Below are 23,120 nucleotides of genomic sequence, written 5' to 3'. Positions count from 1 at the left end.
TTGAAAGTTAATGTATGAAAAATTACCAAGTAATTCATGAAACATCTGAAGTGATATTCAGGATGTGCATTAATAAGAGATGTGTCACTTAAAAATAAATTAGATTTCAGAACCAAAAACTGGGAGTGAAATTATTTTCATCATACATTCACTAGTGTTTCTAATATTTAGTTCACTTTGTCACTAGTAAGACAAAATATTAGAACAGAGAAGACTTGCCTTTTAAAAAGTGAAACAAATAAAATTATCAGAGTGACAGGTTCCTTGGGGCACAATTCTAGATTGTCACATGTCACCAAATGGATTTGTTCTCTTTGTTCTAAAGTCTCATGACTGCCTTGTCACATGTTTGTCATGATATAATATCTGTCATGTCTTGACATGCCATGTCAAGTTTCTGACCCCCTGGAAGATTTTTTTTTCTTAAATCATAAATAAATGTGATGATACAAATAATTTTATTTCAGTAACTGAGATCTTAATGAAAAAAGTTGGAAGGTAGAAAAAATGAATGTTATTTATATACCTAAGGCTTCAATATTGGACAAGCATAGGAATACTGATAGTAATTCATCTCATTGTAAATTATGTGTAATCCCAGTGTATTTATTATAAATTTACCAAATAAAATCATGCAAATTCTTTGGCTGGCCATGAAGAATAATGTTCAGTGACAGAACTATGAAATATAACTTTATAAAATACCCTATTAAAGTAGTAACTTCAAATTTATTATTCTATATTTATGGGTTAAAATATGTTAATTTTATCAACAATCTATGAACTTACCCACTACTTAAAAAGCTAACTACTATATGTGAATAATATTAGTGAGACATGTATAAATATCTCCATTTAATTTTCAGGGTTAAATTCAATGACTGAACACATTAATTAGAATAATTTAATTTACTTTTTCCATATTCCTTAGGTAGCTTAATATCTCCATGTATGAATAATAATTTATGTAAATAGTACTTATCCCAAAGTACTATAGAAACCTTGGCAGTTTTCTTTCCCTTTCTGACAAAGTTGATCCTTAATACCGTGTTTTGGTGAATTTCCTAAGATAAATGCTGCAGAAACTCTACTGACGCTGAGTGACTGCCAAATGAATACTTAAACTGAATCTTTCTGGGCTGTTGGTGGTGGTGTTTGTGGTTGTCATCATGGCAGTGAAAAATGATTGGTGAGATTGTCTCTGTTGGGAAAAATGTTTACAAGTTATCAACAAAATTGGAGAAATGATGAGAAAAACAGAGCTTTTTTAGCTCTAGTAGTACTAAGTTTGTCAGCAAACTATAAAGTCCAGTGCCCAGATCAAGTCCAGGTTAAGTTGTACAGACAGATTTTTTTTTTTTTTTAAGAGTGGAAGATTTTCTCCCAATTCAACAAATAAATATAAATAAAAAATTAAACATAAATTTGGAAAAATTGGTAATCATTTAAGAACTAGAGAAAAAATTAAAGCTCATTTAGCATTAAAATTTAATTCAAATTTTCCTCAGAGGTCTTTGATAAGACACAGACATTTTATTGTATTATTTGGTTTATATTAATTACTAGGAAGACAGTGTTGTCAGTATAAAAACCAGTGGGATTCAATGTTCTAGTTCCAAAACAACTTTAGATATTTTTCTGACTCATTGGTTAGGCTTAATATTATATCTGAATAAGTGTATCTAAATATTTTATACACTGGTCTCAATATAAATCTCACTTTTTCCCATAACCATTATATTGGTTAGTTATAGCTGTGTATACATTTCCTGTATGAAATGATATTGATAAACCAGCTGATATTTACAAAGTTTTAGTCTCTTCTGCAAAAATTCTTATCTTTAATCTTCTATTTAGACTGCAATTAACTTTATTTCAACAGATAACACAAATTTATTTTATCAGTTGATCTGTAAGCTAATAAAAAATATTTTACAAGTAAAGATATTGCACACTTTATGATTTTTATTTTGCTAAGAAAGAACTTTTATTTTGATGCTTTGCTTTCAAAATAACGAGTGGTATTTACTTGTAAATATCAGGCTATATTGTAATGCAACTATTGCAAACAAAAATTTCAAACATCTTCACACAACATTTTAAAAAATGCATTTAACTCATGGCTCTGTTTTTCTCATCATTTCTCCAATTTTGTTGATAACTTGTAAACATTTTTCCCAACAGAGACAATCTCACCAATCATTTTTCACTATGCCATGATGACAACCACAAACACCACCACCAACAGCCCAGAAAGATTCAGTTTAAGTATTCATTTGGCAGTCACTCAGCGTCAGTAGAGTTTCTGCAGCATTTATCTTAGGAAATTCACCAAAACACGGTATTAAGGATCAACTTTGTCAGAAAGGGAAAGAAAACTGCCAAGGTTTCTAAAATGTTGAAGCATTACCCACCTTCTGAAATACCATATGTGCTGACTGGACAAGTTCTGTTTCACAGTAGCTAGTACAGATTGCTTCAGGAACACTTTTGTAATGTCAAGTGAGAAAAAAATTACCTGAAGCTGGGGTATACAGGAAGTGGTAGATACAAGCAAATCTGAAAGCTAGTAGCACCTATTAACCTTGAACTAGCCTGTTACTCTTCCAAAGATTAAATGATACCCAGGTAATCAGTAATGAGCTTAAAGATGAGTTACTCTTTCAGGCAATGGATGCACGTTTATGTATAAAAGCAATGACCTGGAAGAACTGGAGTCAGAGTTAGTATAAAATTCTAAGCATTATTCCACATAAGACTTTACTTAAATAAAAGGATGAATTGTTCTGTTTCTATTCCTTTGCAAAGAGGACAGTCTAACCTTGTATTTTCTGATAATTGCATAGTAGCTAAGTTCAGTTGCAAGAAGCATGTGTAGATTTTATCTTTCCAAGAAGAATGATTTTTGCCAAAGTGTGTGGAGTACTGCAAAGGGGAACACACACAGAGGCGACTTAATCCAGGAAGGCTCGCTAAGTGAACACTGGATTGGGCCCACCCCCACCCTACATAGCCCTTTTCAATTCATGGGCTTCAGAGTTTATGTTAAAAATCAAAGATTCTGCATTGCACATGAGAGAAAAATTAAAATATATATGTGAAACAAGACTAAACAGACCTCAGCACTTATATTTACCATATAGTAGTGCAATTTCCTAAAATTGAATATTTTGCAATCATGTATATTATTCCCTCTATCAAAGGCTGAAATCTCTTTTATCTTCTTGAAATTTCTGCCCAAAAGGGTCAACAACGACAGTGAGACCCCAAAGTCACTTCAGCACAAAGTCCGAAAACACCAAAAATTAAATAAAATAAAATGAAATGCACCCCCCTATGCCTTGCAAGCACCAAATGAAATCACTTTCTTCATTCGAAGTTTCAAATTATGACAACCAAAATTCATGTAATGGGATTCACTTTATCTAGGCACCAACTCTGAATATTACTGTCCAACAATTATTTTAGGAAAGCTTGTCTGCATTAAGATTGAAGAAAAGGAAGACTGTCAATTAACATCTTAAATACTCGAAACTTCACTGCCACACATCAAAAGAAAACCATTCTTCCAATGAAAAAGCTCTAGCAACAAAGGAAAATTGTCAGCACACGTGTTGTGCCAGAAATTTGAGCCATTACAGTAAATAGCATTCTCCCAGCATCAAAACACAGAAATCAAACACTTGAACCAATAAAACCACCTCGGAAGCAGCAGCTTTGGTTTGTGTGAACAGCCTTCTTGGCCAGTGTGAAGCCATCGGCCCAGTGGGTGTGGGCGGTGTGCAGCAAGCATCTTACCTTCATACAGCGCTTTAAATCCCTGGGCACTCACGGCGAAGTCTGTCGTGAACCACAGAGTAAGGATGGAGCCACTGCTGACGATGGAGGAAGGCAGCTGAAATCCCGATAACCTGAATTCCAAAAAGACGTGAATACAGTTAAAAAGTATGAACTTGTTTCTGAAGCTTATTTGATGAAGTCTCAATTCTTCTTTCCACCGTGGCCTATTTATTTTACATAAGTCATTAAACAATTACATGATCCGTACACCAGGCGTTGCCAGTTCATTGAAATGAAGCACATTCCAATACCAGAACTTGCTTATTTAAACAATTTTTGAAAAGATCCTTTCCTGAAGTAAATGTACAATACACCATTGTCTAAACATAATGCATGGAAACGATGCACTCAACATTATACCTGCAACACAAATTAACATTCCACGTGCTTTTGAGTTTATTTTTTAAGTGATCAGTGTGTTGTCACATCTCATTGTTAATATGCTTATCTTTTACTATTTCCATACAATAGATCCATTTCTCTTGAAAAGAAAACATACTAGTCACAGCATCAGAAATAAGAGTCAATGATTGCCTTGGACAGATGTCAAATGAATTGATTTTAATATTTGGTTTTCAAGACAGATTTTTTAGATGGTAAGATACATGTTTCAATTATCATTAAGTTGGGATACATTTAGATATCTTAACGATGATAAAGTCAGAACTCTGAAGGACTGAACTAGTATAATGATATGCACAATACTTTACAAATGAAGAGCTTTTCAAAAGGCCAAAGAGATGTTTCATCAGTTTATATTTTACCTAAAGTTTGCTAATTAAGCAGTGTCTCTACAGATACATGGTTTAGTACAGTCTGAACACAAACCTATGATACAAAAAAAAAAAAAAACTAACTTGAGCATTCATTCCTAGTAGGAGAAACTCTGTCTTGCTAGGAAGCCTATGGTATTAAATGCTTGATTACAACCACTGTAGTTGCAGAATCAAACCAGAAACTAATAAGAGAAAAATGAAAAGACAATCGCCAGCTGCTAAACAGCACACTTCCAAATAATCCATGGATCAAAGAAGTCGCAAGGTAATTTTTAAAAATACATTAAACTGAATGAGAATACAAAATCCAAGGTATCAAAATCAGCAGAGCTGAGATGGGAAGGAACAGCACTAAAAGCACACACAGAAAAGAGGAAAATTCTCCTATTTGTGATCCAAGAAGCCATCTCAAGAGCTTTGAAAAGGTATAGTAAAATAAACCAAAAGCCAACAGAAGGCAAAAAATTAAAAGCACCAAAATCAGTTGAAATGAAAGCAGATAAACAATGAAACAAAGTTTCCACTTGGAAAAGATAAACAAAATTAACAAATGTAGCAGAAATGACCCTCCCTGCTCCAAAAAAAAAAAGGGCAGGATAAGAAAAAACACATATCTAATATCAATAATAAAATAGCAAATATTACTTGAAACCTCACAGACATTAAAAAAAGCCATAAAAACTATAGCTATAAATTTGACAACTAAAATGAAACTTGTTACTTTCTTTAAACACACACAGGACTGCAACTTACTCAATGAAACAGATCAATGTGAATAAGCCTGTAACTATTAAAACTCCCCCAAAAGAAATTTCCAGGCCTGGCTGGTTTTACAGAGAAATTCTTTTGCCTGCCTTAAGAGTCAATGTCTGATTCACCCTAAAATGGACTGGAATGGGTGAATTTAACTCAGATGACCATTATATCTACTACTGTGGGGAGAAATCCCTTAGAAGAAATGGAGTAGCCATCCATAGTCAACAAAACAGTCCAAAATGCAATACTTGGATTAAATCTCAAAAACAACAGAATGATCTCTGTTCATTTCCAAGGCAAACCATTCAATATCATGGTAATCCAAGTCTATGCCCTGACCAGTAAAGCTGAAGAAGCTGAAGTTGAGTGGTTCTATGAAGACCTGAAAGACCTTTTAGAAATAACACCCCAAAAGATGTCCTTTTCATTATAGGGTACTGGAATGCAAAAGTAGGAAGTCAAGAAACACCTGGAATAATAGGCAAATTTGGCCTTGGAGTATGGAATGAAGCAGGGCAAAGACTAATAGAGTTTTACCAAGAGAACACACTGGTCATAGTAAACACCCTCTTCCAACAACATAAGAGAAGACTCTACACATGGACATCACCAGATGTTCTATACCACAATCAGATTGATTATATTCTTTGCAGCCAAAGATGGATAAGCTCTACACAGTTAGCAAAAATAAGACCGGGAGCTGACTGTGGCTTAGATCACGAACTCCTTATTGCAAATTCAGACATAAATTGAAGAAAGTGAGAAATAGATTTAAGGGACTAGATCTGATAGACAGAATTCCTGATGAACTATGGATGGAGGTTTGTGACATTGTACAGGAGACAGAGATCAAGACCATCCCCAAGAAAAAGAAATGCAAAAACGCAAAATGGCTGTATGAAGAGGGCTTACAAATAGCTGTGAATGAAGGGAAGTGAAAAGCAAAGGAGAAAAGGAAAGATACACCCATCTGAATGCAGAGTTCCAAAGAATAGCAAAGAGAGATAAGAAAGCCTTCCTCAGTGATCAATGCAAAGAAAGAGAGGAAAACAACAGAATGGGAAAGACTAGGGATCTCTTCAAGAAAATCAGAGACACCAAGTGAACGTTTCATGCAAGATGGGCTCAATAAAGGACAGAAATGGTATGGACCTAACAGAAGCAGAAGATATTAAGAAGAGGTGGCAAGAATACACAGAAGAACTGTACAAAAAAGACCTTCACGACCCAGATAATCATGATGATGTGATCACTCACCTAGAGCCAGACATCCCGGAATGCGAAGTCAAGTGGGCCTTAGGAAGCATCACTATGAACAAAGCTAGTGGAGGTGATGGAATTCTAGTTGAGCTATTCCAAATCCTGGAAGATGATGCTGTGAAAGTGCTGCACTCAATGCCAGCAAATTTGGGAAACTCAGCAGTGGCCACAGGACTGGAAAAGGTCCATTTTCATTCTAACCCCAAAGAAAGGCAATGCCAAAGAATGTTCAAACTACTGCACAATTGTACTCATCTCACACGCTAGTAAAGTAATGGTCAAAAATCTCCAAGCCAGGCTTAAGCAGTACATGAACTGTGAACTTCCAGATGTTCAAGCTTGTTTTAGAAAAGGCATAGGAACCAGAGATCAAATTGCCAACATTTGCTGGATCATTGAAAAAGCAAGAAAGTTCCAGAAAAACATCTATTTCTGCTTTATTGACTATGCCAAAGCCGTTGACTGTGTGGATCATAATAAACTGTGGAACATTCTGAAAGAGATGGGAATGTCAGACCACCTGACCTGCCTCATGAGAATTTTGTATTCGGGTCAGGAAGCAACAGTTAGAACTATACATGGAATAACAGACTTGTTCCAAATAGAAAAAGGAGTACGTCAAGGCTGTATATTGTCACCCTGCTTATTTAACTTATATGCAGTGTACACCATGTGAAACGTCAGGCTGGAGGAAGCCAAAGGTGGAATCAAGATTGCTGGGAAAAATATCAATAACCTCAGATATGAAGATAACACCATCCTTACGGCAGAAAGTGAAAAGGAACTAAAGAGTCTCTTGATGAAAGTGAAAGAGGAGAGTAAAAATGTTGGCTTAAAGCTCAACATTCAGAAAACTAAGATCATGGCATCTGGTTCCACTACTTCATGGCAAATAGATGGGGAAACAGTGGAAACAGTAGCTGACTTTATTTTTCTGGGTTCCAAAATCATTGCAGACATGACATTAAAAGATGCTTACTCCTTGGAAAGTTATGACCAACCTAGACAGCATATTAAAAAGCAGAGACATTACTTTGCCAACAAAGGTTCCTCTAGTCAAGGCTATGGTTTTTCCAGTAGTCATGTATGGATGTGAGATTTGCACTATAAAGAAAGCTGAGCACTGAAGAATTGATGCTTTTGAATGATGATTTTGGAGACAACTCTTGAGAGTCCCTTGGACTGCAAGGAGATTGAACCAGTCCATCCTAAAGGAAATCAGTCCTGAGTGTTCATTGGAAGGACTGATGTTGAATCTGAAACTCCAATACTTTAGCTACCTGATGCGAAGAGCTGACTCATTTGAAAAGACTCTGATGCTGGGAAAGATTGAGGACAGTCAGGGAAGGGGACGACAGAGGATGAGATGGTTGGATGGCATCACCAACTCAATGGACATGAGTTGTAGTAAACTCTGGGAGTTGGTAATGGACAGGGAGGCCTGGTGTGCTGCAGTTCATGGGGTCACAAAGAGTCAGACATGACTGAGCAACTAAACTGAATTGAAATGAAGTTCATAAGGATGGGATGCTAATCCAACAGGATGGGTGGCCTTATAAGAAGAGGACAAATAAGAAAGTCTCTCCCTTTGCTTGCTCCACATACAAACACTAATATAAGGCCATGTGACCACATAGCCAGAGGACAGGTGTCTACTAGTCAGGAGGAAAGTCTTCATAAGAACTTGACCATACCCCACCCTCACATAGATTTCCATCCTCTAGAAATGCAAGAAAATGAATGTCTGTTGTTTAAGTCACCCAATCTATTGGTATTTTTGTTGTAGCTGACCAAGCTAAGATACTCTGATACCCATGATAGAAAAAGGCAGTACAGAAAAAGAAAACAAACCAATATCCCTCATAGATATAGATGTGAAAATCCTTAACAAAATTCGAGTAAATAAAGTAAACAATATACATGAATAATTATTCAACAAGACCAAGTAGGGTTTCAGTTCAGTTCAGTTAAGTTGCTCAGTCGTGTCTAACTCTTTGCGACCCCATTAATCGCAGCACACCAGGCCTCCCTGTCCATCACCAACTCCCGGAGTTCACTCAGACTCACATCCATCGAGTCAGCGATGCCATCCAGCCATATCATCCTCTGTCGTCCCCTTCTCCTCCTGCCCCCTATCCTTCCCAGCATCAGAGTCTTTTCCAATGAGTCAACTTTTCGCATGAGGTGGCCAAAGTACTGGAGTTTCAGCTTTAGCATCATTCCTTCCAAAGAAATCCCAGGGCTGATCTCCTTCAGAATGGACTGGTTGGATCTCCTTGCAGTCCAAGGGACTCTCAAGAGTCTTCTCCAACACCACAGTTCAAAAGCATCAATTCTTCAGCACTCAGCTTTCTTCACAGTCCAACTCTCACATCCATATATGACCACTGGAAAAACCATAGCCTTGACTAGACGGACCTTTGCTGGCAAAGTAATGTCTCTGCTTTTGAATATGCTATCTAGGTTGGTCATAACTTTTCTTCCAAGGAGTAAGCGTCTTTTAATTTCATGGCTGCATTCACCATCTGCAGTGATTTTGGAGCCCCCCCCCCAAAAATAAAGTCTGACACTGTTTCCACTGTTTCTCCATCTATTTCCCATGAAGTGATGGGACCAGATGCCTACTCCAGGATTATATATGCAGTTCAGTATTTGAAAATCAACCAATATATCTGCCATAATAACAGGCTGTAGAATAAAATCACATGATTGCAATAATCCATGTAGGAAAAAACATTTGACTAATATAAATATGAAATTATGACAAAAATTTTAATAAAATATGGACAGAGTTTGAAAATTTCACCAACTTGACAGTAATTACCTACAAAAGAACCTACATCTAACATTATATTTATTGAGGGAAGACTGAATGTTCCCCACTAAGATTGAGAACAGGCAGAAAGGTATGTATGATTTTATCCCTTTTGTTCAACACTGTGCCAGAAAACTTAGCCAGTGTAATAAGCCAAAAAAAAAGAAATAAAAGCATACAGATCAGAAAGGAAAGAAATAAAATCCCATTTATTTGCAAATAAAGCAATTATCTCTGTATGTTATGCCAAGGAATCTATAAGAAAACTCCTAGAGCTAATAGTTGAAGTTAGCAAGTATGTAGTATATGCAATAGACACACAAAATTGAATTTTATTTATACATGCTAGCGCTGAACATGTGGGCACCAAAATTAAAGATACAGTGCTATTTACAATCAGCCAGAAGAATACTTAGAAGTAACAAAATAGGTACAAGACTGTGTCCTGAAAACTGTATAATGCTGAAAAAAGAAATGAATGAAAATTTAAATAGAGAAATATATTATGTTGAGAAATTGGAAGACTCAGTATTATAAAATCAACACACAGAAATCCCTTGCATTCCTATACACTAATAATGAGAAAACAGAAAGAGAAATTAAGGAAACAATTCCATTCACCATTGCAATGGAAATAATAAAATACTTAGGAATATATCTACCTAAAGAAACTAAAGACCTATATATAGAAAACTATAAAACACTGGTGAAAGAAATCAAAGAGGACACTAATAGATGGAGAAATATACCATGTTCATGGATTGGAAGAATCAATATAGTGAAAATGAGTATACTACCCAAAACAATCTATAGATTCAATGCAATCCCTATCAAGCTACCAACAGCATTCTTCACAGAGCTAGAACAAATAATTTCACAATTTGTATGGAAATACAAAAAACCTCAAATAGCCAAAGCGATCTTGAGAAAGAAGAATGGAACTGGAGGAATCAACCTACCTGACTTCAGGCTCTACTACAAAGCCACAGTTATCAAGACAGTATGGTACTGGCACAAAGACAGAAATATAGCTCAATGGAACAAAATAGAAAGCCCAGAGATAAATCCACACACATACGGACACCTTATCTTTGACAAAGGAGGAAAGAATATACAATGGATTAAAGACAATCTCTTTAACAAGTGGTGCTGGGAAATCTGGTCAACCACTTGTAAAAGAATGAAACTAGAACACTTTCTAACACCATACACAAAAATAAACTCAAAATGGATTAAAGATCTAAACGTAAGACCAGAAACTATAAAACTCCTAGAGGAGAACATAGGCAAAACACTCTCTGATATACATCACAGCAGGATCCTCTATGACCCACCTCCCAGAACATTGGAAATAAAAGCAAAAATAAACAAATGGGACCTAATTAACCTTAAAAGCTTCTGCACATCAAAGGAAACTATTAGCAAGGTGAAAAGACAGCCTTCAGAATGGGAGAAGATAATAGCAAATGAAGCAACTGACAAACAACTAATCTCGAGAATATACAAGCAACTCCTACAGCTCAACTCCAGAAAAATAAATGACCCAATCAAAAAATGAGCCAAAGAACTAAATAGACATTTCTCCAAAGAAGACATACAGATGGCTAACAAACACATGAAAAGATGCTCAACATCACTCATTATCAGAGAAATGCAAATCAAAACTACTATGAGGTACCATTTCACACCAGTCAGAATGGCTGCGATCCAAAAGTCTACAAGTAATAAATGCTGGAGAGGGTGTGGAGAAAAGGGAACCCTCTTACACTGTTGGTGGGAATGCAAACTAGTACAGCCACTATGGAGAACAGTGTGGAGATTCCTTAAAAAACTGGAAATAGACCTGCCTTATGATCCAGCAATCCCACTGCTGGGCATACACACTGAGGAAACCAGAAGGGAAAGAGACACGAGTACCCCAATGTTCATCGCAGCACTGTTTATAATAGCCAGGACATGGAAGCAACCTAGATGTCCATCAGCAGATGAATGGATAAGAAAGCTGTGGTACATATACACAATGGAGTATTATTCAGCCATTAAAAAGAATACATTTGAATCAGTTCTAATGAGGTGGATGAAACTGGAGCCTATTATACAGAGTGAAGTAAGCCAGAAAGAAAAACACCAATACAGTATACTAACGCATATATATGGAATTTAGAAAGATGGTAACAATAACCCTGTGTATGAGACAGCAAAAGAGACACTGATGTACAGAACAGTCTTATGGACTCTGTGAGAGAGGGAGAGGGTGAGAAGATTTGGGAGAATGGCATTGAAACATGTAAAATATCATGTATGAAACGAGTCGCCAGTCCAGGTTTGATGCATGATACTGGATGCTTGGGGCTGGTGCACTGGGACGACCCAGAGGGATGGAATGGGGAGGGAGAAGGGAGGAGGGTTCAGGATGGGGAACACATGTATACCTGTGGCGGATTCATTTTGATATTTGGCAAAACTAATACAGTTATGTAAAGTTTAAAAATAAAATAAAATTTAAAATTAAAAAAAAAAAAAAGAAAAGAAAAGACATCAACTCTCCCCAAATTTTATGTATGTTTAAGACGGTTTTCATCATAATCCCAGCAAGATTTTTTTTTAGATATAAACAAGATTATTCTAAAATTTAAATGGAAAGCCAAAGACAAAAAGGAACATCTTAAACAATTTTGAACAAGCATAAAATAACAGAAATTTTGAAAATGAATAAATCAGTACACTGGTTTTTACCAAAACCACGTGGTATTGACAGAGGGCAGATTCCTCCATCACCGAATCAAAACAGAGAACTCAGACTCCTGTAAACATGCCCAAATGATTTTTGAAAGGGACAAAGGAAACTCAGTGGAATAATGAAAGCCTTTCATTGAATGAATGGTGCTTGAACAATTGGAAGTCCACAAGCAAAAACTTTACATAACACCCTACAGAAGTCCAATGTCCTATAGAATAATTAACTCAATATTGATTACAGACATAAACGTAAAATGTAAAAGTGCACATCTTTTACAAGAAAACAGGGGGAAACCTTTAAGGTCTTGGACTAGCCAAGGTTCCTAGAGGGGACACCAAAAGCATAATCCATAAAAGGAAAAAGTGATCTACCAGACATCATAAAAATTACAAACTTTTACTCTATGAAGGGCACAGGTAAGAAAACTAATACAATTTTGTAAAGTTTAAAAATAAAATAAAATTAAAAAAAAAAAAAAGAAAGAAAAGACATGCTGGAGACTACTAGAAAATATTGGCAAGCCACATATATGACAAGGACAACTGTCTACCATATATTTAAAAAAAAAAATTTAAAAGACTCAATAGCAAAAGGACAAATAATTTAACTAGGCAAAAAACAAAGTGTCATTTCATCTAAAAAATATACAGATGGCAAATAAACACATGAAAAGATGTTCAATATCATTAGTCATTTGGGAAATGTTAACAAAAAACATAAAGAAATATTACTACCCACCTATTCACAAGGTCTAAAATGAAAAATAGTGAAAATACCAAATGTTGGCTTGAGTGTGGAGAAAATGCACTGCTTATAAATCACTAGTGGGCAGAGTCATTTTGGAAAACCGTGTGACAGGGTTCTTAAAAAATTAAACATGCAATTATCATATGACCAAGCAATGATTCTCCTGAGCAGTATTTACCCCAGAGAACTGAATATTTATGCTCACACAAAATCTGTAGAAGAATATATATTCATATATATATATATTTATATTTGTATGTTTATATTTATATATATTCATATATATATGCATGTATATATTAACATATATATATATGTACACACACACTAAGTGACTTCAGTTGTGTCCAACTCTTTGTGACTTCATGGACTGTAGCCCACCAGGCTCCTCTGTCCATTGGATTCTCCAGGCAAAAATACTAGAGTAGGTTGCCATTTCCTCCTTCAACAGATCTTCCTGACCTAGGAAACAAATCTATGTCTCCTGCATTGGCAGGCAGACTCTTTACCATGAGTATCAATCACCTGGGAAGCCCATATATATACATGCATACACACACACACACACACACACACACACACACACATATATATATATATACTTAATCACAAACTGGAAATTACTCTTATGTCCTTCAAGAGCTGAATGGTTTCCAAATTGTGGAACATCCATGCCATGCATTGCTACTCAACAATAAAAAGAAATGGACTATTGACTTTTAACACCTGGATGACTGTCCAGACAATTATGCAGAGTAGAAAACAGTCAATCCAAAATAGATTACATACTGTATGACTTCAACACTTTTGAAAAGACAAACTTATTGAAAAGCGGAATGGGCTATCTGTGACCAATAATTAAGGAGGGGTTGGGACAGGAGGGAGGTGAGCATTACCATTAAAGGATCACATGAGGGATTCTTGGGCTTCCCTCATGGCTTCTGCAATGCAGGAGACCCCAGTTCGATTCCTGGGTTGGGAAGATACCCTGGAGAAGGGATAGGCTGCCCAGTCCAGTATACTTGGGCTTACCTGTGGCTCAACTGGTAAAGAATCCGCCTGCAGTGAGGGAGACCTGGGTTCGATCCCTGGGTTGGGAAGATCCCCTGGAGAAGGGAAAGGCTACCCACTCCAGTATTCCGGCCTGGAGAATTCCATGTACTGTGTAGTCCATTGGGTTGCAAAGAGTCAGACATGAGTAAGCAGCTTTCACTTCACTGAGGGATACGTATCTTCTGCATCTGGGCAATTTCAAGGTGAATATCCTGCAGTGTCCATCTACTACCATTTTTTAAGATATTACCTTTGGAGAAACTGGGTAAAGTATATACAAAATCTGTGTTGTTCCTTACAATTGCATGTAAATCTATGATATTCTCAAATATAGAAGTTTACAAAACAAAGTTTGGAGTGGTTGGGGCAGAGGCACTTAAGAACATATATATATATAAATCATCTAATTAATAAAACACAGAGTATTTAATAATAAAACATCTTCTCCCTAGGTTGAAAACAAAGTTAACAAAAATGTTAAGGATTGTTTTATTTAGTGATAGTGTGTTTTGAAGTTTTAAATAAGTATAAAATAATGTGGTTTATTATTGTTGTCGTTCAGTTACTAAGTCATGCCCAAATCTTTGCGACCCCATGGACTGTAGGCCACCAGGCTCCTCTGTCTATAAGATTTCCCAGGCAAGAATACTGGAGTGAGTTTCCATTTCCTTCTTCAGGAGATCTTTCTAACCCAGGGACTGAACCCGTGTCTCCTGAATTGGAAGATTATCACTGAGACACCAGGGAAGCTCAAATAATGTGATAACACATTAAAATAAACGCATTCGAGTTCTCTTTAATGAACTGTATAACAATTTGTGAATAAGAAGGGAAAGTGTCAAGTAACAGTTTGCTGCTACTCACCTTAAATCACTGAAGTGGCCTGAACTCATTCATATGTGAGCTCTAATGAATGAGGTCGAATGTTGGTTGAGGGCCGTGGAGAGTGTGACCTGTTCTAGTTCATCATTAAGAACATTCAAGGGCTAAACTTGTGGTCCAGTGTTTACAGACTTTACCCCTCACACCAATGGTGAGAGAGGAATGTGATAGCAATGACGGTGAGGGACTCGATTTTTGGTCTCCCTGCAAACGTGTCATTAAGAAAATCATGGCAGTTTTCATTCCAATCCAAAAGAAAGGCAATGGCAAACAATGTTCAAACTACCACACAACAGCACTCATTTCACATGCTAGCAAGGTAATACTCTAAATTCTCCAAGCTAGGATGCCGGGAGCCAGCATATTGCATATTGAGTGCATATTGCATATTGAGTGCAGCACTTTCGCAGCATAATCTTTCAGGATCTGGAATAGCTCAACTGGAATTCTATCACTGCCAGGAGCCAGCGTGAGGAACTCCGCCCGTGGCAAAGGTCATGAGGAAGGAGGCATGGCATACACAAAGGCGGGATCGAGCCTCAGGAGTCCCCCTGGAAATTCTCGAGCATCTACCCCCAAAACCAGAGTCTGACTACTTTCTGCTTTGTGCTCTCACCTACACCTCTGACTTTACAGGGGGCTGTCCCCCACTACCTCTATCTGAAAAAAAGGGTTAACTTACAGCTTCAGTTAATCAAGTTCCCGGGTGTGATAGTGTTTCAACCTACAAACTCCTTTGGAAGTCCTCCAGCCTGCCTGAATAGGTTTTTCCGGCCACATGTGATTGCTCAGAGCCTCCCAACTGTGAGAGGCATGAGATGTTCTAAACTGTCTAAATACAGATTCCTTTGAGCAGCTAAGATTGATTAGAAATTGTATTGGTGAAGGGTTTTTCACTTGTTGGGCCAATGTTTGCTGCTAAGTCTCCATATCCCTTACCTGCTGTGTCCCTGGCAGTGTATTGATTAATATAATTGGTGTAAGTATTAGCTTTAATGTTTGTAACCTGGGACCCTTGAGTTAATTATTTTTCTTGTTATAGCCCACCACACCTTTGCCCTATAGGAATGCAACTTTAATGCTTTTGGAGGGTGGCACTTGAGCAATCACCTTTAGAGAAAAATAAGTTTTCTGAAGAAAGGGTCTTAAAATATTAACAGATCTCCGGGCCATAAGATGATGCAAATCACCTAAACTTTTGCATATGATGAGTTTGCAGGAAGAAAGTCTGGCTTACTGCATGACTCTACCCCTTCCCCCATTATCCTCTATGCATAACTTAAGGTATAAAAACTACTTTGGAAAATAAAGTGCGGGCCTTGTTCACAGAAACTTGGTCTCCCCATGTCGTTCTTTCTCTCACCTTCTGGCTGAATTATTCAGCCTCTTTTCTCCACTGAATTTCCTCACTGAGCTATCCTTATTCTATTACTCTTTATATCCTTAATTAACGTTTAATTAAGCAGTTGTTTCCTGATCCTCGCCAACGCCGTCACTGCTTCAAATTCCCTGGATCCACTGGGGCTGGACCCCGGCACTAGGATTTAACAGTATGTGAACTGAGAACTTTCAGATAGACAAGCTGCATTTAGAAAACGCAGAGGACCCAGAGATCAAATTGCCACATCTGCTGGATCACATAAAAAGCAATGGAATTCCAGATAAACATCGATTTCTGCTTCTTCGACTACATGAAAGCCTTTGTGTGGATCACAACAAACTGTGCAAAATTCTTGAAGAAATGGGATACCAGATCACCTTCCCTGCCTCCTAAGGAATCTATATTCAGATCAAGAAGCAACAGTTATATCTGGCCATGGAACAACAAACTGGTTACAAATTGGGAAGGGAGTACGTCAAGGCTGTATACTGACACCCTGCTTATTTAACTTATATACAACAGAGTGCATCATGAGAAACGCTGGGCTGGATGAAGCACAAGTTGGAATCAAGATTGCAGGGAGAAATATAAATAACCTCAGATATACAGATGACACCACCCTTATGGCAGAAAGTGAAGATGAACTAAAGAGACTCTTGATGAAAGTGAAAGAGGAGAGTGAAAAGGCTGGCTTAAAACTCAACTTTCAAAAAACTAAGATCATGGCATCTGGTCCCATCACTTCATGGCCAATAGATGGGGTAAGAATGGAAACAGTGACAGACTTTATTTTGTTGGGCTCCAAAATCACTGTGGATGGTGACTGCAGTCATGAAATTCAAAGATGCTTCCTCCTTGGAAGAAAAGCTATGACAAACCTAGACAGCATATGAAAAGTAGAGACATCACTTTGCCAACATAAGTCCGTCTAGTCAAAGCTATATTTTTTCTAGTAGTCCTGTATGGATGTGAGAATTGGACCGTAAAGAATGCTCAGTGCCAAGGAATTGATATTTTTGAACTGTGGTGTTGGAGAAGGTTCTTGAGAGTCCCTTGGGCAGCAAGGAGATCAAAAGGGATCAGTCATAAAGGAAATCAACACTGGAAAGATAGATGCTGAAGCTGAAGCTGAAGCTCCAATACTTTGGCCACCTGATGGGAAGAACTGACTCATTGGAAAAGACCCTGATGATGGGAAACATTGAGCATAGAAAGAAAAGGGGGCAACAGAGGATGAGATAGCTGGATGGCATCATCAACTCAATGGACATGAACTTGGACAAACTCCAGGAGATGGTGAAGGACAGGGAAGCCTGGTGTGCTGCAGTCCATGATGTCACAGAGTTGGACATGACTGAATGGCTAAACAAACAATAACTGATACATCACTCATACCCTATGCATGAGGACCGTGGGGATAAATTTCAGTGTTATCTTCCTTTGAGAAACATATTCTTAAGAACTAATTCTTTATTTTTCTTTTTTTAACATCTAGTTAAACCATCCAACATGTGGATTTTTATAGTAGCCTCACTGCAGATTCTGTCCATATGCAACCTCTCCAATTTTTACCGTGCTGCCATCCATGTATCCTTAGACCTTTATACTCCACTTCATCTCTAGATGTAGCTCATCAGGGTACCACACAATGGGAGTCAATGAAAACAGGAAAGAAAGAAACTTCAGTCAGCCTCCCACTCCTGATTTTTATCACACTTACAACATATTCCCATTTGACCTGCTTCTTCATAGAGTGAGACTCAGAAACATTATCGTCACTGTCAGAAAATAATCTTAGCATCATTATTTGAAGCACTGGGTTTTCATGTGATGCCCTAGTTGAATCATTTGTGTGAACAGGAAAAATACAGTTAGAAAAGGGAATTGGTATGAATGAGAAAGCTGACAGGAACACTTCATTCTCAGGGGAATATATTCAGTGTTGGGCTTCCCTGGTGGCTTAGACAGTAAAGAGTCTGCCTGCAGTGTGCAAGACCGGAGTTTGATCCCTGAGTAGGGAAGATCCCCTGGAGAGGGAAATGGCAACCCAGTCCAGTACTTTTGCCTGGAAAACCCATGAATGGAGGAACCTAGCAGGCTACAGTCCATAGGGTTGCAAAGAGTCTGACATGACTGAGCGACTTGACTGCTTAATGCAGTGTAGGTCCAAACATCTCTTTCTGCCCCCCTGGTAAATCTGTCTCTGCCTTTTTCTAGTTGCATGCCTGCTGTCATATAGAATCTCATTTACTATATTTCCTACTTGGAGAGAGAGATCCCCCTCTCACATGTAGCAATCTGATAGAGTATGAAAGAGCATGCCTGTCAAAGTTGAGTGATTTTAAAGTAAAGTGAGGACAATTTGGGGAAGCCCTTCCATATTCTTAGTACATATTCACTTGGTAGAAATGTGAGTTTCAGAATGGAACAAGTTTATTCTTCCATCTCTCAAGAAATTACTAGAATGAATTGCACTTATAAACAGACCCAAAATATTGCATACTATTCTGGGCTGGAAGAAGCACAAGCTGGAATCAAGACTGCCGGGAGAAATATCAATAATCTCAGATATGCAGATGACACCACCCTTATGGCAGAAAGTGAAGAGGAACTAAAAAGTCTCTTGATGAAAGTGAAAGAGGAGAGTGAAAAAGTTGGCTTAAAGCTCAATATTCAGAAAACTAAGATCATGGCATCTGGTCCCATCACTTCATGGGAAATAGATGGGGAAACAGTGGAAATAGTGTCAGACTTTACTTGGAGGGGGCCCCAAAATCACTGCAGATGGTGACTACAGCCATGAAATGAAAAGACACTTACTCCTTGGAAGGAAAGTTATGACAAATCTACATAGCATTCAAAAGCAGGGACATTACTTTGCCAACAAAGGTCCGTCTAGTCAAGGCTATGGTTTTTCCAGTGGTCATGTATGGATGTGAGAGTTGGACTGTGAAGAAAGCTGAGCGCCAAAGAATTGATGCTTTTGAACTGTGGTGTTAGAGAAGACTCTTGAGAATCCCTTGGAGTGCAAGGAGATCCAACCAGTCCATTCTAAAGGAGATCAGTCCTGGGTGTTCATTGGAAGGACTGATGCTAAAGCTGAAACTCCAATACTTTGGCCACTTCATGCAAAGAGTTGACTCATTGGAAAAGACCCTGATCCTGGGAGCAACTGGGGGCAGGAGGAGCAGAGGATGACAGAAGATGAGATGGCTGAATGGCATCACCGACTCGATGGACATGAATTTGAGTAAGCTCCGGGAGTTGGTGATGGACAGGGAAGCCTGGCATGCTGCGATTCATGGGGTCGCAAAGAGTTGCACATGACTGAGCGACTGAACTGAACTGAACACTACCATTCATCATACTCAAATTGCTGATATCAATGCAGTATTCTTGAGTATTAGATGTGGTGAAGCTGGAGGAAGAATAGTAAGAAATTTAGCGAGAAGCTCAGCAGAAATAAGACTGGTGTGATCATAGCTTGTTTCACATGAAATAATGAGGAAATTATAATTCCATTCAATAGAGGTGCACTTCTAAATGAAAATAGTATCTAGTTCATTTCTTTGTCTATTCTGCTGAACATATTATTTATAAAAATTGATATAAAAGTTACAAGTCTACTCACAATATCAATTTCAATGATAGACATTATCACAATGTATAGGCCATATACATACATGGGTCTCACATATATTTAAACTATTGCATAATTTCACTGCTAAAAAATGTGTCAGATTTTAACCTTCATGATCACATCTTCATTTAACTTCTCTTGGCAAAGACCAAGTTAAATACTTTGCAATACTTTCTTTAAGCTTTTATTAAAAAAAAAAAAAAGTTTGTATGTTACATGGTTGGCACAGCAGCAAAGATATTTGAAGCTACTATACTTGAAAGTCTTCACTGTTATTAATAAGAAATTAAAGCTACCAGTCTTTTTTTGTATACTAAGCAATTACAAGTGCAGATGTGGTACATATGTACTGCCTGTTTCCCCCTTCCCAAAGCTCGTATCACATTAGTTTGAGTCTGGCTTGACTTATGAAGGAAGTGATGTAGTCATTCGGTTTGCTCACATTATTATAGCCCAACACTGAGTTCCTAACAATTATAGGTTGTAATTCTTAGACCAAAAGTGTCTAGACGTAAAACACTTGGTAAAATTTCACATTAACAAAAGCCTCAGAAAAGATTTCACATTTGGCTGTGCTCTATTCACTTAATGACAAGTTATATACCCAAGAGAACAAGGGAAGTGATCAATATTATATGAAGAAAAATCAGAACATCTTGTAGTCACATGGGTACTGTGTGTCTACAAGTCAGGGCATTTGTCCTATTTTCTAGAGCTCACTAGGAGTTAAGAGGCCTTCTAGGTAGTTTCCTATCTACCTTAGGAGCAGGAACACAGAGTGTGCATGAGTGAGTGTGTGTGTGTGCTCAGTCGTGTTCAACGGACCCTAAGGACTATAGCCCGCCAGGTTCCTCTGTCCATGGGTTTTCTAGGCAAGAATACTGGAGTGGGTTTCCATTTCTTCCTCCAGGGGATCTTCCCCACTCAGGGATTGAACCCGTGTCTCCTTCATCTCCTGCACTGGCAGGTCGATTCTTTACCATTGCACCACGTGGGCATGTAAAAAGGAACACCTAAATGATTTACTGGTGTCATTTGGAAATGGTTTTCTACACTAATTTCAGAAATAAAAAGCTCCTACACCTAGTAGATATTTGTATTTCTAGCTACATTTCTGTGGACACACAAATATGTACAAATATAATGATGTATTTTTCCTATAGTCAGCTAGAAAATTTTCCTATGATTAATTTAGTCCATGTGCTGAAATTATGTTAAAACAAGATACATTCTCCAGAAATATCAGTGTTTTAAAACATCTATGAAGATTGATATGTATTATTACTTCTGTAATGGGACAGAGCTCTTGAAAAGAAGAACTGAAAATCTTGGAGGGAAAAAACACAGTTGAGTAACGTCTATTTAACTATGTCATTAGGAGTCTGTGCGGGAGGCAGACAGCTATCTGAAATATCTTCTGAGAGGATCATGCCTCTCTTACATGAACATCTTTAAATGTTGAGAATGTCAAGGGATTTCTAGTATTCCTGTGATGCGTGCATGTGCGCTAAGTCACTTCAGTCGTGTCCAGCTCTTTGCAACCCTATGGACCCATAAGACCATAGAACCCACCAGGCTCCTCTGTCCATGGGATCTGTAGCCCTGCCACTTCTTGATAAAAAGAATGCTCTATCCAATTTCTGCTGGCGATTTTCATTTCACAGCTTTTCACGGCTGTGTGTGTACATATGGGTATACTAAATATGTGCATGCACATTCACATGCAAACACATATCAGCAAACTGCATCTCTCCTGGAAGACAAAGAGGATCCTCCCTTCTCTGAAATGTTTTGGCAGCAGTGGTTGAGCGGGACCCTTTGCCACTCTGTGAAAAACTGTGAAAGATAGACTTTTTTTGTTTGTAGACTCCAAGTGGGGTCAGACAGTGGAAGGAGAGGCGCATGGACTCATGCCCTCCCAGAAGGACTGTGTGTGCTGATGAGGGAGATGGAGACAGTGGAAGCTTGTGGAGAGGGTCTCTGAATCATTAACCTGTCACAATACTGCCAGGTTTGCCCAGATCAGCCAGAAAGAATGAACACATTTTTTAAAAATCATGGAAATTAACAGTTTAAGAGAACTGACTGTGCCAGGTCACAAAGCCAGTCTGCTCTGTCCTGTGTGTGGCTCTCTGCATCAGCAATGCTGGGGCATCACCCCCCAGGTGAGGCAGGGGTTCCCCACACACTGTCACAGCCCTGCAGGACGTGCTTGCTATCATCATATTTCCTGTTTTGGCATTTTACTGTGTGTGTGTGTGTGTGTGTGTGTGTGTGTATATATATATATATATATATATATATATATATATATATATAGGTTTTTAAATGACCAAAAGTTTTATACTAACAGAGTACACTGAAAAGTTTATATTTACTTCCATATATGGTGGGAGGAAAATCTCTATTTCTATTTCTACATAGGAGATATAAAGAAACTGTTACAATTTTGTTAGCTGAGGATGTTTTTAACTCCAAGTACTATAATATATTCTAGGTATTTTGAGAGAAAAACAAAGTTAAGTGTATGTATATATATACACACACTTACATATACATAATTTGGCCATCTGATGCGAACAGCCAACACATTGGAAAAGACCCTGATTGATGCTGGGAAAGACTGAGGGCAGGAGGAGAAGGGGATGACAGAGGATGAGATGGTTGGATGGCATCAGCGACTCAATGGACGTAAGTGTGATCAAACTCCAGGAAACAGTGAAGGACAGGGAAGCCTGATGTGCTGCAGTCCATGGGGTCATAAGGAGTCAGACAGTACTTAGTGACTAAACAACTATATATATGTGTGTAGGTATATACTATTTTAAGTATTAATATTGTCATATATATTGTACATACATGAAATGTGTAGTGATATTAAGTATTGTTATTAACTTCTGTGTTTACAAATATAATATTATTGCTATAGGTTGCATATTATGTGTGTTTTCATATACACAGCAATTAAACCATTACATTTGCTTTTACTTACACCCTTCCTTCCTAAGAGGCTCATATCTTAAAAAAACTCTCATATTGTTTAAATGTATCATTGCTTATATCATGGTCAGTATATACTTTCCTTCTACCCAGAATCCAGAGAGGAATGCATGCAATTATGGTGATTTAGTTTAACTCGGTCTATCTTAGCTTACACTAGGCAGAATTTTCCTCCTCAGAGAGTTTATTCTCAGCTAAACACTACTCTCTTGTCAAAGTGCCTCTGGGGG

The 23,120-nt window shown here is 37.7% G+C and overlaps 1 protein-coding gene across 1 annotated transcript in view; it reads right to left on the bottom strand.

Annotated features, from left to right (window-relative positions):
* The window catches only part of CSMD1 (CUB and Sushi multiple domains 1), a 1,679,419-nt gene that overhangs the window by 1,428,745 nt on the left and 227,554 nt on the right, over window positions 1-23,120 (bottom strand). Inside the window, exon 2 of the mRNA XM_055567572.1 lies at window positions 3,799-3,911. Within this exon, the coding sequence (XP_055423547.1) occupies window positions 3,799-3,911 (113 nt within the window). The remainder of the gene's footprint in view (window positions 1-3,798; window positions 3,912-23,120) is intronic.

Source organism: Bubalus kerabau, chromosome 2 (genome assembly GCF_029407905.1).
Source record: "Bubalus kerabau isolate K-KA32 ecotype Philippines breed swamp buffalo chromosome 2, PCC_UOA_SB_1v2, whole genome shotgun sequence".
In the NCBI taxonomy this organism is placed as follows: Eukaryota; Metazoa; Chordata; class Mammalia; order Artiodactyla; family Bovidae; genus Bubalus; species Bubalus kerabau.
Note: the sequence above shows the minus strand (reverse complement) of the source record. Positions and strands in the feature narration are given on the sequence as shown.